Source organism: Manduca sexta, chromosome 27, assembly GCF_014839805.1.
Source record: "Manduca sexta isolate Smith_Timp_Sample1 chromosome 27, JHU_Msex_v1.0, whole genome shotgun sequence".
Classification (NCBI taxonomy): Eukaryota; Metazoa; Arthropoda; class Insecta; order Lepidoptera; family Sphingidae; genus Manduca; species Manduca sexta.
Genome location: NC_051141.1, coordinates 11,692,971 through 11,707,208, shown reverse-complemented (window position 1 = coordinate 11,707,208; position 14,238 = coordinate 11,692,971). Strand labels below are relative to the sequence as shown.

General features: G+C 33.1%; 2 protein-coding genes across 2 annotated transcripts in view; one reads left to right on the top strand and one right to left on the bottom strand.

Annotated features, from left to right (window-relative positions):
* Nucleotides 1-176: 176 nt before the first annotated feature.
* LOC115448908 lies at nt 177-4,389 on the top strand. The gene is made up of 5 exons (XM_030176531.2): nt 177-360; nt 2,063-2,195; nt 2,854-2,991; nt 3,624-3,785; nt 4,152-4,389. Exons 1-5 carry the CDS (start codon nt 355-357, stop codon nt 4,169-4,171), a joined length of 459 nt encoding a protein of 152 aa, XP_030032391.1. The 5' UTR covers nt 177-354; the 3' UTR covers nt 4,172-4,389.
* Nucleotides 4,390-9,416: 5,027 nt separating this feature from the next.
* Nucleotides 9,417-14,238, bottom strand: part of LOC115448899 (titin) — a 103,666-nt gene continuing 98,844 nt past the window's right edge. The window contains 8 exon segments of the mRNA XM_037444160.1: nt 9,417-9,983; nt 10,164-10,469; nt 10,803-10,997; nt 11,088-11,192; nt 11,271-11,567; nt 11,673-11,975; nt 12,710-13,422; nt 13,886-14,027. Coding sequence (XP_037300057.1) covers nt 9,787-9,983; nt 10,164-10,469; nt 10,803-10,997; nt 11,088-11,192; nt 11,271-11,567; nt 11,673-11,975; nt 12,710-13,422; nt 13,886-14,027 — 2,258 coding nt within the window. The 3' untranslated portion in view covers nt 9,417-9,786.

The window sequence follows — 14,238 nt, the reverse complement described above, 5'->3', positions numbered from 1 at the left end:
CTAACTTTGTGTTATTATTTACTATTTTTAGGATTTACCAGTGAAGCTGCAACGAGAACATGTATTTATAGGCTTATTATTAAGTAAAAAATAAAAAACAATAAATCCTTCCGAGCCGCAGATAAAGAGATCGGGTAGATTGCGGGGGGGGGGGGGGGGTATGAATATGCGTACAGGAGCGAGTGTAGAGGCGCTCCCGGGTGCAAGAGGCAGATCAATAGGCGAGCGTCGTGTACCCTGGCCCCGGTCGGCGCGCAGCGGTGGCGCCGAGGCACTCGCTGCCCGCTCGTCGCACCATTATCACGTCTTTGTTCAAAACATTTTGCACTTCAATCACGAAGACATCATTAAACAATGGAGGTGAGTCCAATATTTATATTTAAACAATTCATTGTGTTTCTTAAAGTCATTTTCATTGCTTTTACGTTATGGCGAGCATTTCCTAATGATGTCATACTGAATGTTTAATGATACACGTTGAGCGAAATGGAAGCAAATGTATTTTACATTTTGATCTTGTTTGTACAGAAAATCGATAAGTGCTATATGATTTTAATTGTTCATGTAGATAATAATGATATTGTGCTGTGACCTATTTAATGAATATTGAAGTGAGCGTTAGTTGCACGTTTATTTGAAACAGTTTCCTTAATATATTTGGCTCAATCCCGGTTAAAGACAAAAAAATTATAATGCCGGACTAAAAACATTGGTAGGTCTTATTTCTAAAAAAAAATATACGATTATTTATATCTTTATATTAAGTTATTCAATGCTGTTGCTAAAACTTACACGAATAAGCTGTTAAAGTTTTCATCTCCTGAAATAAGATTTTCTTTATAACATTTCAACATTAAAGAGAATTACCGAAAAATCGTTTTATTAATATTTACATATAAAATAAATAGAAAGGTAACAAAAATGATTCTGTAGAGTAAGCTCGCAGTATGAAAAAGTAAATAAAGGAAATATATAATCGTCAAAACGTAAGCTGTACCTTTCAGAATAAAGTATGATATAACGTAACGTTAACTTATAAATATTTATTGTGATAGTTACGGTATCATCCGAGTAGGCATAACATATTTCAAATAAAGTACAAGTTGGTTATCACGAATGTCGGGTCAACTGACCTGCGGAGTCGAGTTAATTTTAGCAGAGGCGCCATCGTGTCACCGAGGAATAATTGAAGTCATTGACTGAGCGGTTATCTGTCCAAACCATTTATTATAGCATTATGCATTATTTATTGAGTGTGACTTTTATGTTACGGTAACCCCTTATTTATTTATATGTAACTGCATAGATGGGCGCGGAATCTTTTGGACATTTTAGATTTCCTCTTACTAAGTCACTTTAGATAGATGTTAAGACGGAAATTCGCCGGAATTTCCGCTTTAATAAATTATTTTTACCGGTCAAAAAGTTGGAATTAAAGGCGCATTAAAATGAAAATAGAATATTTTGTTTAATCAGTAAATATACAATAAATCATGCATTAATTTTTTACTTTCCGCAATGTACAGGCATGAAATTCTGCTATTAAACATTGACGCGAAATTATAGGTTGGCTTTTTATTAACATGATACACAAGGTAAAATAAAAATAGTTAAAACATCTACCAACAATAATGTGACTTTGGTACTAGGAAGTACCTAGGCATAAAGTCGCTTATGTTTATAAATATTACAGATATACAATACGAACGATACAATTAATTATTTATAAAATTTGTTAAAGTTCGTAGAGCACAGTTTTAAGTTAATACTTTAGACAACAAAAGTAATATGTTCAATAAATAGTTTATTGTTTTAACATATATACCTAACATTTATTAATTATTTTTGGTTTCAGTAGCTTTTTTATCCAATGTTTTAAAAGTATTTTCTTATAGTTAAAATCTACGAGAATGTTTGTTTGAAATTTTTCCCGGCGACTGTTACATTTTATTGCTAAGCATCAACGCGAAATAATATTTTAGCAATGCGCGATGTTGCCATAAAGCTGATGCGAATGTTATGTTTTGTAAAACTTGTTCATTAAACATTATTTTGATTTTAGATCAAACATTGTTGGTGGATGCTGGCAGGTGTAATCCTCATATCTTTGGCATTTGCATCGGCGGAGGGGGAAGTTTGGGAAGAAAGGGAGCACGAGGTCCTTATCCGCAGTGAAAGGGGGGCTAAAAATAGAGGTTAGTATTTTAAGCAACCGATGAAAACATTTAAACGTTCAGCGTCGTGTATCGCGCTACGGCGGTTCTATGTTTTATGCAACAAAGACAAGCAATTAACATCTAAATATGAAAAAAATGGCGTGATGAAAAATAGTGGAGTATTGTATTCAACATTCATTCAATTTTAGTTTATATTTACATTATTTACTTACGTCAAATTTACAAACTTAAATTAAACTTTTATTTAATACACACAATAACATTTTCAAGAATATTTAAATAAATATTAACGTTAAATCTAAGGAACGTGTGCGTTTTCGAACCAAAAGATGTGACGACACGGAAGGAGGATTTTTTTACTCTAAGCTGCTTGTGAAAGCTCAAAATAAACAAGTGCATGGTTTCGAGACACATCTGCCGATGTCTATAACACATTCGGAATGTGCCGTTGCAGTTAATTTTGTATTACTTCGTTTTAGCGCGTGGGTTACAGTTTAATATTTATAACTTTTTAAGTAATACACTAGTTTATTATAGTAAATGTATTATTATGTTTATTATGAATATTTAACAAAGCAGAGCACATCGCTTATTTATTTTTTTCATTATCTTAATATTTGCAATATGGTATTTAAATTGGACGCTGTATGTACTACGTTTGTTTTTTTTTTTGTAGAGACGTGTCGTTACATGCGTGGCGCGTGGAGCGAATGTGATTCTAAGACCAATATCCGCTCTCGCAAACTGACGCTGAAGAAAGGCAACCCAGCAAGTTGCGAGCCCGTGAAAACAATTCAGAAGAAGTGTAAGAAAGGTATGTACAAACGTAATATAAACATTCAATGCGTCTATAATATAAAAAACATTAAAAGTCCATTCAAATTAATTCCTTTCATTGAAGTACTTAAATGATATTTTGACTGTATTTATTCACTGTAGGTACCTATTATTATTAATTATTTAGTCTGTAATAGCTGCTTAACATAATATAAAAAAAACAATTAGGGAAACCGGCGAGTAGATACATTATTTCCATATTTTTAATTATTTAACTACTTAGATGAATAATTTAAAGTTGATCAGTTGTCATACATTGGAAAACGCTCTGGTTGTCATATTATATTAAGAAGAATATAAACTAGCACACAACATAACACATAATAATGAATACCATAGACATACAGTGCAGTGTGCCTCATTTAATTTCGGTGGTGTGTGTGAATCTCTATAACTTCTTAGTATAATATTCTTATTGAGATTTGAGCCTGTTTTCGGATTCAATAAGATTAAAGAATATATTGTTTTTGAGTACTTTAATTACTATAATTTTGATATTAAAATTATTATTCCAGTAACATAATTTTATAATTTGGCGTGTATAAGTAGATATTGATGTACATTATTATACCTATTAATTTTAAATAAATGATGTTTATTGTATATCAGCTTGTCGCTACGAGAAGTCTTCATGGAGCGAATGCAGCCCCAATGGCGAAATGTCCAGGACTGATTTGTTGAAGGCCAACAGCGATCCGTCATGTGATCAGAGTAGGCGCATCACAAAAAAATGTAACAAGAACAAACAAGTCAAATCCACTAAGGACAAAGGTACGTATTAACACGCCTGATATGCATTTATGTAAACATATATTAAAAAAAAAAATGCGAAAACTTACATAAAATAGTAAATGTACCTACAATTATATAAGGCAATCTCTTAAGTTGCCATACGTTGAACCAAATAAAAAACAATGCATAATTGTACTTTGTGGTTTTTAATTTCGTTAAATTTCTATTTTAATGCAAATTAAACATTGTTTCATACCTTAAGGTTGATAAATAATAACTGTTATTTTTTTTATCCGTGTCTAACTTCAGACAGCTTACTGCGGACGAAGCGGGTGGTGAGCTAGCAAAATCCCTCTCATAAAATATATTGACTACTTATATTATAATGATTTATTTCTATTCCAGGCCGCCGAAATCGTCAATAAGAGCATCACCTGAGATTTCGTTTAGACTTATCATTTTTATTGTAATAAACGATATTTGTTTGCCGGTTATAATTTATGTAATAGTGCCAAATAGTAAACATGATAAATCGTTTTCAATGTTTCATTATATTTGTAAGAATAAATTAGCTACAATGTAACAGAACAATTTACCATTTAATAAATTGTGAATGAATATTAAACATTTCAAATAGGTATTACTCATTGTATTATTTATAGTAAATATATCTTTGATATTCAAATAAATACTATGCTATACATACGATCACATTTATTGGTTCATGTTTTTAATCAATTAAAACGTCCACTTTTTTACAATCCCAGATAAACTTCAACTTATATCCTTGGAAGTTTTAGGCAACAGTATGTGTATTTCCTACCCAAACATTATAAAAGAGAATACTACTTATTAGTTCGGTATCTTGTTACTTATAGTCATAGAATACCTACTTATCGTCGTAAAAATTGTACTTAGAGTCATTGTAATGTAAGGTGAGGTGGGGCAAGTGCGCCGACGGGGTAAGTGCACCTACCCTAAAAAAATCGAGAACTATTGATGTTATACAATTACCGCAATCTTACATCTATGCTACTAACTGAAATACAGTTCCACTAAAAACATAAATGGCTATGTTCATTTTAATACGATTTATTCGCCATTTTATTTTAAGTGTCATTTAGACCTGTAAACCGAGATGACCCCGTGAAAGATAACATCAAATATTTCAAGATATTTAACATATTTCTGTAAACCAGTAAGGTGAATACATAGTTTAAACCTTTTATTTTAACTTCCTGCCTGAATTTTATTTATATATACTAAAATAAAGGATTATTTAGCAATGCGAAAAAATGTACCTAAAATTGTCGAGTAGGGCAAGTGCGCCTCAGTTAATAGTCGTATGGCGCACTTGCCCCTGATCCATATATAACCAACCTTTTTTGAGAATAAGTTTTACTAATATGAATTATTATTATTAAAATGTTATACTTAACAGCAATTAAATTTTTTGTACTCAAGGTATTTTGTTTTAAGCCGACTTAAATAAAAGGGCGTATTAGTTAATTCGTTTTTACAAAAGAAAAACTGAAATACCTTGGTCTAGAGCAACTTTACGTGAATAGGTTGCAACTGTTCGATCAGGCACGTTATCTGGATATAATGCAGCTAAAACATATCAAATGTCATGCCAAATTCTAAGTAATTGAGTTATAACGCATTCAAAATTGTTAATTCCTACATTTTTGTATGTTTTTTTTAGTTTTTAGAAATAAAATGGATTTTATATTAGGGCTACCATTTTTTTATTCCAACATATCCGCACACAAAACTCTAACATAGCAAAAATTATATATAAAAAAAATCTAAAATGTTTTCAAGCCCTGATTTACATATATATGGCGCACTTACCCCGAATTTGATTTGACAGCCATAGTTTGTTATAATATTGAGTGATTAAAAATTATCCAAGAGCAATGCGAGTAAAACTTATTTCTCTATGGACTAAAGTGAGTGTTTTCTTTATAATGTTTCATATTGGCGTTTTTTTTACACAGGCGCACTTACCCCATTTCCAGTGGTAAGTGCGCCTACTACCATTTTTTTTTACTTTAAGCAAAATATTATTAATTTATGGTCCGATTTCCTTGAATGGCTATGGGTTGTTATCACAAAATACCAAATATTCTTAAATTAATAAAATTACATTCTTAAGTCAGCACATAAAGAAATTATTTTGCATTGAATCCAGCTATGAAAATTTTATGGCGCACTTCCCCCGACTGATCTTAATTGTTTTATTTTTAACCGACTTCAAAAAAAGGAGGAGGTTACCAATTCGACGTGATTTTTTTTTTTTTGTATGTTTGTTACCTCAGAACTCGCTCATTTATGAACCGATTTGGAAAATTCTTTTTTTATTCGAAAGAATTTCTCTCCAGATTGGTCCCATAAATTTTTTTTCAAGATCACTTCGGTAGTTTGGTTTTAAAATTAAAAAAACTAGAATAATTATGTCGTCCAAGAAAACGAAATCGCGAATTTAGCTTTCCTGTGACGTATTTAGTTATGTTTTTGCATTGAGTTTGGTTGACTGTACTTCTCACATACTTATACATATAGAATAACATCCTTTCCCCGTGTCAGGGGTGGGCAGAGGCGTAACATTTCATCGCGATAGTCGTACTGTGTGTGAAACATATCAGTTGTGTTTTTGGGTTGGGTTTAATTGACTCTACTTCTTACATACATACATATATGTATATAGCATCACACCTTTTCCCCTTTTTAGGGGTAGGCAGAGATGTAACACCACAGCGCAATAGTTATAGTATGATCGAAATATTTCAGTTGTGTTTTTGCGTTAGGTTTGCTTGAATCTACTTCTTACATACATATATATAGCATCACACGTTTTCCCCGTGTCAGGGGTAGGCAGAGGCGTATAATTTCATCGCGATAGTCGTATTGCGTGCGAAACACATTAGTTGTGTTTTTGCGTTGGGTTTAGTTGACTCCACTTTTTACATACATACATATATGTAGCATCACACCTTTTACCTTTTTCAGGGGTAGGCAGAGGTGTTACACCACAGCGCGATAGTTGTACTGTGAGCCAAATAATATCAGTTGTGTTTTTGCGTTAGGTTTGCTTGAATCTACTTCTTACATACATATATATAGCATCACACCTTTTCCCCTTTTCAGGGGTAGGCAAAGGTGTAACTCCTCAGCGCGATAGTCGTATCGTGAGCGAAACACAACTATGCCATTGAGACGGTCTATTTTTTACTAACACAAAAAAGCAAAAAAATAAAAATATTTTTAACAAAAATTAAACCAAAAAATAATTTCACAATCCAATATATACTTGTTATATGAAATTATTTTTTGGTTTTGAGTGGTTTTTGAAGGCGGTTTAATTTTTTGTTAAAATTATTTTATTTTATTAGACAATAAGCGATTGAGCGGTTGGGTTACCTAATGGTAAGGCATTACAGTCGCTAATGAACATACACACCGGTATTGTAGGAACGTTGTCGAGTTTTAGGAATAGGGAAGCGGAATTTTGCGAAGTCGTGCCTATACACTAATAAATCTAAATTACTGTGTCATAGACGTGCAGAAATATTATGAGTGCATACTGCTTAACATATCATCTAGTCAAGCAAAATAAAGTAATATATTTAGAGGGTGGTTTAATTTTGAGGGTGTGTGAAGTCTACCAATACGCACTAGGCTAGCGTGGTGGACTAAGGCCTAATCCTTCTCAGTAGTAGAGGAGGCTCGTGTCCAGCAGTGGGATAGTATATAATACAGGACTGATGTTGATGATGATGAAACTCTTAACCCAACAAGTCGATTCATTTTGTTCATATTCACGGCTGCATTACCTTTTCTGCTCATAAAAATAAACGGAAGCTTTATTATACTAGCCAACATGTAGTAAACATAATATGCGTCTTTATTATCTTATCTTACTTACATAATCATTAATATAATGTTGTATCTCTTCTACGACAAATCACAAGATAGCTACAGATAGGAATACAAATCCAGGCCCCAATAAGATACAATAATATACCTAGTTGGGATATACACACCTTGTAGGTATTCTTTCTATCTGTATGTATGAAAAAAATCAGCCAAAGAAAGAGACCGCGAGGTGAATTACTTATTGCAGAGTAGAACGATTAACCTATAGAGTAATTTTTATACTGTTAGTTTGCTCTTGTAGGAAATATTAGATTTTTATATTTAATAATTTAAGTCGATTTTGCTGGCGTTGCGTAGGCAAGTAGATGGCGCTATGGTTTTTTATAGTAATTTAGAAACTTATGTAACGAGAAAGGATTATCACGCAGATGAAGTCGTGAGCAACACCTCCAACAGCAGTCATTTAAATCACTAAACATATTATTATAACTATGTTCCTGGATTTTGTTGGTGAATGTATGTATTTAGTATGGGAATTTATGAACTGCTTTGTCCATAGTGATGAAATGTTACAAATAACGCTTTTATCATCGCAGGGGTAGGTAGAGATGCAACAAGGCTACCAATTATTCATCAACTATGTTCCGTTACATAATATCATAATGAGGGAACCTATCGCCATATCGGGCACAAATTCCAGACTTTGTTAGATGATAATCGAACCTCTTATGAACGTGGGGAATTATTTTTATTATAATGAAGGTGGTGCCTAATTTATATACATACATGTACATATTTACTTAGCTTAAGTAGTAATTTCAATAAGGCTCTAATTCCAGTATAATAATAAGTATGCGTCTAAACGTAAAATGAATGAATTGGAAACAAGATAACACTGCTTGCGATAAAATTGTTTCTTATTAATAACCATAATATTAAGTTCTTTTTCAGATTGTAGTTGTTTTGGTGTCCTTTTTTGCTCAAAGTTTTGATTAGCTTGTTAGGAACTTTTATATAACTAATTAGGTATAAGGAACGGTGTCCTATCGGTACATTTTTTTATTATTTAACATGGCATACGTTTATTAGCTTGATAAAGGTCCACTTATACAAACACACTGGACTATCCGGTGATCGCTCAAACTTTTGAAATTAAGTGACTATGCTGATGGTAACTCACTAACGAACCTCGGTTGAGGGCGGCCACGGGGAGAGGATGGAGACGTCGACTATTATGGGATGAAATGATCTATCTATCCGTTATCGTATATTTCGGCACGCGGGCCGGAACTATGAGGTGGATCGAGAGGCAGGGAGTAAGGCGAGGTCCTCAGCGACGAGGACAGAACTGCGGTCCTGTGTTGTGTAGCAGTCTTAGAACTTATTACGGCGAATACTTAGCCAAAGTGATATCGCCTTCTGAATTGCTTAGGATAAGAGGATCGTATGGAACAGAACGCGGCCGTCTCCAGTTAACGCGGTCCAATGGAAATTAAATCGATTTTTCGTAACGTATTCCGACGGTTTACAGGCCGTTTGAAGTAGCGTCTGCTGGCCCTATGCATAAAGTGCCTGGTTGTGGGCATATTGCCATCCACGTGGAGGTTGCTGTTGCGAACAGACCACATGGCACTAAGAGCGGGTTTTACATAATCTATATTTATAATCTATACTTCGCATTTAATATGGTGCGAAGATGCGCTTGTCACACACAGAGCAACTGTAATAGTAGTAGTAGCAAATGGCAACCCTTTATCACTTAAGGTAAGGACTATAAAATAATTATAACCATAGTTTTAAATATTGCTATATTTTAATTATGATTCTTCAATTTTATAATCTTGTAATTAGGATTCAAGCCTTATTCAACATTAAATAAATATTTTGCACCTATATTTAATACGTCTCCCTTAGTTGAATAAGACTTGAGCCCCTAGAATAGATTGATTTAACTTTTAATTATATAAATAATTATAAATACTTAATAACTTATTAAATATAAATACAATAGTACTGATACAAAATCGTTATTAGAAAATTAAAAAATGATAATGTTCGAGAATGTATTCACGATCTAACGTATCTCTATAAATTACTATCCGCCAACTATGAACATGTCGAGAAATATCACAGGTAGATTACATGCGGAGGTCGTGCTACCTCACTTGAACAGTTGTTTAGCGTAGTGCCATATTCTGAAGAAATATTCGTCGCGACGCAATAACGAGCCCCGCGCATACGAACGTATGTCCGCGTCCATGTTGTGCTCGCGCAGCCAAGATGTAGTAGTCTGAGTGCTGAATGATGTCGGCTCTGTTGCTTCGGTTTGCTCACCGGGCTCTTCATCCGCATGAGAATCTGAAAATATCGGATTTTACTTACAAACTTAAATCCACCGACGACTTATATTGCTAATAATTATAGTGTTTGCGAGAATGAATTTACTTCGCCATTGAGGCGATACCTATGACGGTCTTACGTAATTTACTTAACAATTGCAAACATGTGGGTAAAAAACTAAATATATATAATATTTACCTTCACTAGGTATAACCTTGAAGGGTTCATCAGATTCTAAAGGTTCACTGAGTCCTATTTCATTGCGAGCGAATATTCTTATCATGTAAGTGTGGTTTTCACTTAAATCTCGTATGTTGAATTTAAGCGTCTGCGCATCAACTTTTCCCACTTCCATCCACATTGTTTTAGTGACATCTCGAATGGCAATATTGTAACCCAAAAGTGGAGCTCCACCGTCCCACTCAGGTGTGCCCCATGAAGTCATTACGATGTTGTTGCCAACCATACGAATTTCTAGTGGCGCCGTAGGTGGTGATGGTACAGCTGAGAAGTATAAAAAGATTGATTTAATTTAAAGAAATTAGGTATCGACACTTTCTAAATATTTAATTTCAATTAAATAATATTAAATTCAAATATAGCCGTATAAAACAAGCCGAATAAGTGACACTTTATAGTTTAAAAAAATATTTGGTACTTAGATGATGCCAAAATAAACGAAGATTGATATATATGTATAATTTATGTTCTGTTAAATATTGTTATTTCGAAATTAAATATTGGCGTCTATTTATTTGTACGTATTTTCGGTAGAAATATTACTCACTGTCTACCATTTATTTATTTATTACACCATTTATATTATAAAATACTCACTTGCATGTTTCTCCAGTTTTACAGACTTTGACTCCGTTGGTAAACTAATACCAACGGCATTCTCTGCAGAAATTCTAAATATAAATTCTTCTTTCTCTTTAATATTTTCAATACAGTGCTCATAAACAGTACCTCCAACGGTGATTGCTTTCGTCCAAGATTTTCCTTTAACTGTTTTGTACTCAATTATATAATCTAAAAAATAAATAACCATATTTTTTTATCCTAGTATAACAGTCAAGAAACAAAGTAATATTATATAGTTCATTAGATGAAATATATTACTTGTAATAACACTTCCGCCGTCGCTCTCTGGTGCCGCCCATTGCAATGTTACGGATCTTGATGTAATTTCTCGCAGTAAGAAATTGAGCGGCCTCGATGGGGGTGCTAAACGTAAAAAAATTAAGTTAAATCTTAATATCACGTGCGACCAAAATTTTTTGTACAATTTAGTATAGAACTTACATAATGATTTTCCTATTGTTATTTTTTCATCAGACACGTAAGGCAAGCTTGTTCCAATTTCATTTCTTGCGCATATTCTGAACTGATACGTTGTATTCATTGTTAATTTTTTTATTTTAGCTGTTGTTTCAGTGACAGTAGCAACATGCTTCCATTTTTTGCCTTCTTGTTTAATTTCTACACTATAATCAAGAATAGGTGAACCACCATTTTTCTCAGATGGATACCAGGTAATTGTCACTGATTCATTGTCAATACCATAAAGACCCAGAGGTCCCAACGGCGGAGATGGAACGTCTGAAAAAATATTTATATTATATTGAAAGAATTGATCTTCAAATAGGCTTTCATTTAAAGAAATTGCAGTGAATATAGTTCACTTTTATAAGTTGTAATACATACCCAGAGCAGTCTTAATAACTATTGGTTCACTTTCGAGCGCCTCCGAGAAACCAACAGGATTTTGTGCTATTACGCGGAACATGTATTCGCAGTTTTCATTTAACCTCTGAATACAGTACGATTCTATGTCTTTATCCACATCGGCAACTTTCACCCATTGATTTGTTTCGGGCTCGTGTTTTTCAATTGCATATTTTGTTAATTCTATGCCGCCGTCGTCTAAAGGTGGTTTCCACTCGATAGTCACTGATTCCTTACTTATTTCACGCATTACCACAGGACCTTCAGGTTTGCTCGGTTTGTCTGAAATTTGTATAATAGGTACATTGGATTAATGATTTACAGTATTCTATTTTTAATAATGTCAGGCCAGTAATGATTGGTCTTGTTTCTAGGAACTGAGGTTTCTCGACAGATGGCAATATGTTTGGGGTATGAAACCATCGGTGCAAGTGGCTGAGTTGCAATTAACTTCCTAGTGCTTTTGTAGAAACTTAATATATTCTAATATTTGCATTTCAATCATGTTTCACAATGAGTTGATCACCGACTTTTGCTAGGGATTCAACTGCATTATACGTCTAAAAGTGATCAGGAAATGGAATCTAAAATTAATTTCTGTTTCTGTTTAAAGTTTATATCCTACAGTCAGGTGAAAGTGTCATACAAAATAAAAACGAAGACTCAATAATCTTACGTGGTCAATTAAGTTATTGCAATTTTTTTTCTTTTATTCACTTAACTTTTATTTTATTAATTTACTTTTTATATCTTACTTCTTATTACTACTAGAAACACGTAAGTCTGTGAAGATCTTTGGATTTTTGTAAGAAGTAAATAGAGAAACTGCTGAACACATTTTGATGAAATGTGCCACAGGGGTTGACCATGTCCAGGATAATACGTAGGCTTTTCTTTTTAGAAATCTATACAATGAGATCGTTATTTAGAGAAAGCTTTTTCAAGCGTCTGGTGTCCCGAGAAACACGTAGCCTAACATATAAAATTCGATTACGATATTATTTGTATTTACTCACCAAAAACATTGAGTGAAAGTTCGAATGAAGTCACTCCTGCTTTATTCTGAGCCTCAATTATATATTTTCCAGAATGTGTGCGTTTCAGTTCGGATATTACAATTGTTGTAATATATTCATGAATAGTTATATTAATTTCATTGGATTTTGTAAGCTTCATAGTATTTTTAAACCACATGATGTTTGGTTTGGGTATGCCTTTAATCGTAGCAGTGACTGACCATTGTTCGCCGACCTTATGTTTCTGATTAATTTCGTCTTCAGCAACTTGTATAATAGGTTTCATTTGCACTTCAAGCTTGCACGAAGTCTCAACTTCACCGAGCTCATTAGTGGCAATACACTTATATTCACCTTCTGCTGATTCTATAGTGGTGACTATGAGAGTTGCCACTCGGTTTACATAAGTCGCTTTGGCTGTCTTCAATTTCTTTCCATCCTTATACCAAGTTACCTTAGGTTGTGGAACTCCACCGAATATACAAGTCAATTCAATATCTTCATCTGGTGCGGCGAATACATCCTTTAACGGTTTCTCAACAGAAGGAGGCTGTCGTGCTGTTATTTTCTGAATTTTAACATAATCTGTTATCTCTGATGATTCACTTACGCCTACTTCATTCACCGCAAATACACGGAATCGGTACAGCGAATTGGTTTTTAAATTTTTAATAGTTGTCTGGCTTTTTATAACGTTTTCAATAGATATCCACCTGTAAAATATTTTACATGTCTTTAAATGTGACGTATAAAGTACACAATGCAACCAAAAAAATAATTATTCTAAAATGATTATAACTTATAATATATAGTTGCACTTTTGGTGTACCATGGGTAGCCATGCAATTATAATTTAACAAAGATAATAAGTATGTCAAATTATAATTGCATAGCTTTAAAGCAATTTCATACGATAATATATTTTTTTCGAGTTTAGAAGTATATATAAGCTTTTTCGCGTTATTATTCACAAAATATTTAATGTTTTTTTTATTAATTTTCTGCTCCTGATTTTAACGCTGGAAGTAGGCGCAACATACCATTTATAAAACGTTATTAAAACGATCTCAAAATTTAGAACATAGCATTAAACATTTTCAATAGAATTTTAAATAAGTAGGTACTCTATTTATACAAAACAAACCCTAACTTCTATTAAACATAAGAAATACGTACTCCACTGTATTTATTTCTTGATACTCGACTATATAGCAAAGTATTTCTGAGTTTCCTTTATTTGTAGGTTCATCCCAACAAACATTAGCTGAGTTATTATCTGTTTCTAAAACGTTCGGCTTGCCTGGTGCCGATGGAATATCTGAAAAAATAAAGATGTTTGTGTTAAACCTCGTTTAATTTTAGCGAGATTTTGTAGACATAAGTTAAGGTAAGTAAAAGTATGTCTTTATTATTATTTTACTATATAGAAGGTTACCGAATAGGTGACTTGTCAAGCAAATACATCCATCCAGCCATTAGTATTTTTATACGGATAAGGCCCTGAGCAAACTTTACTATAAATAATAATA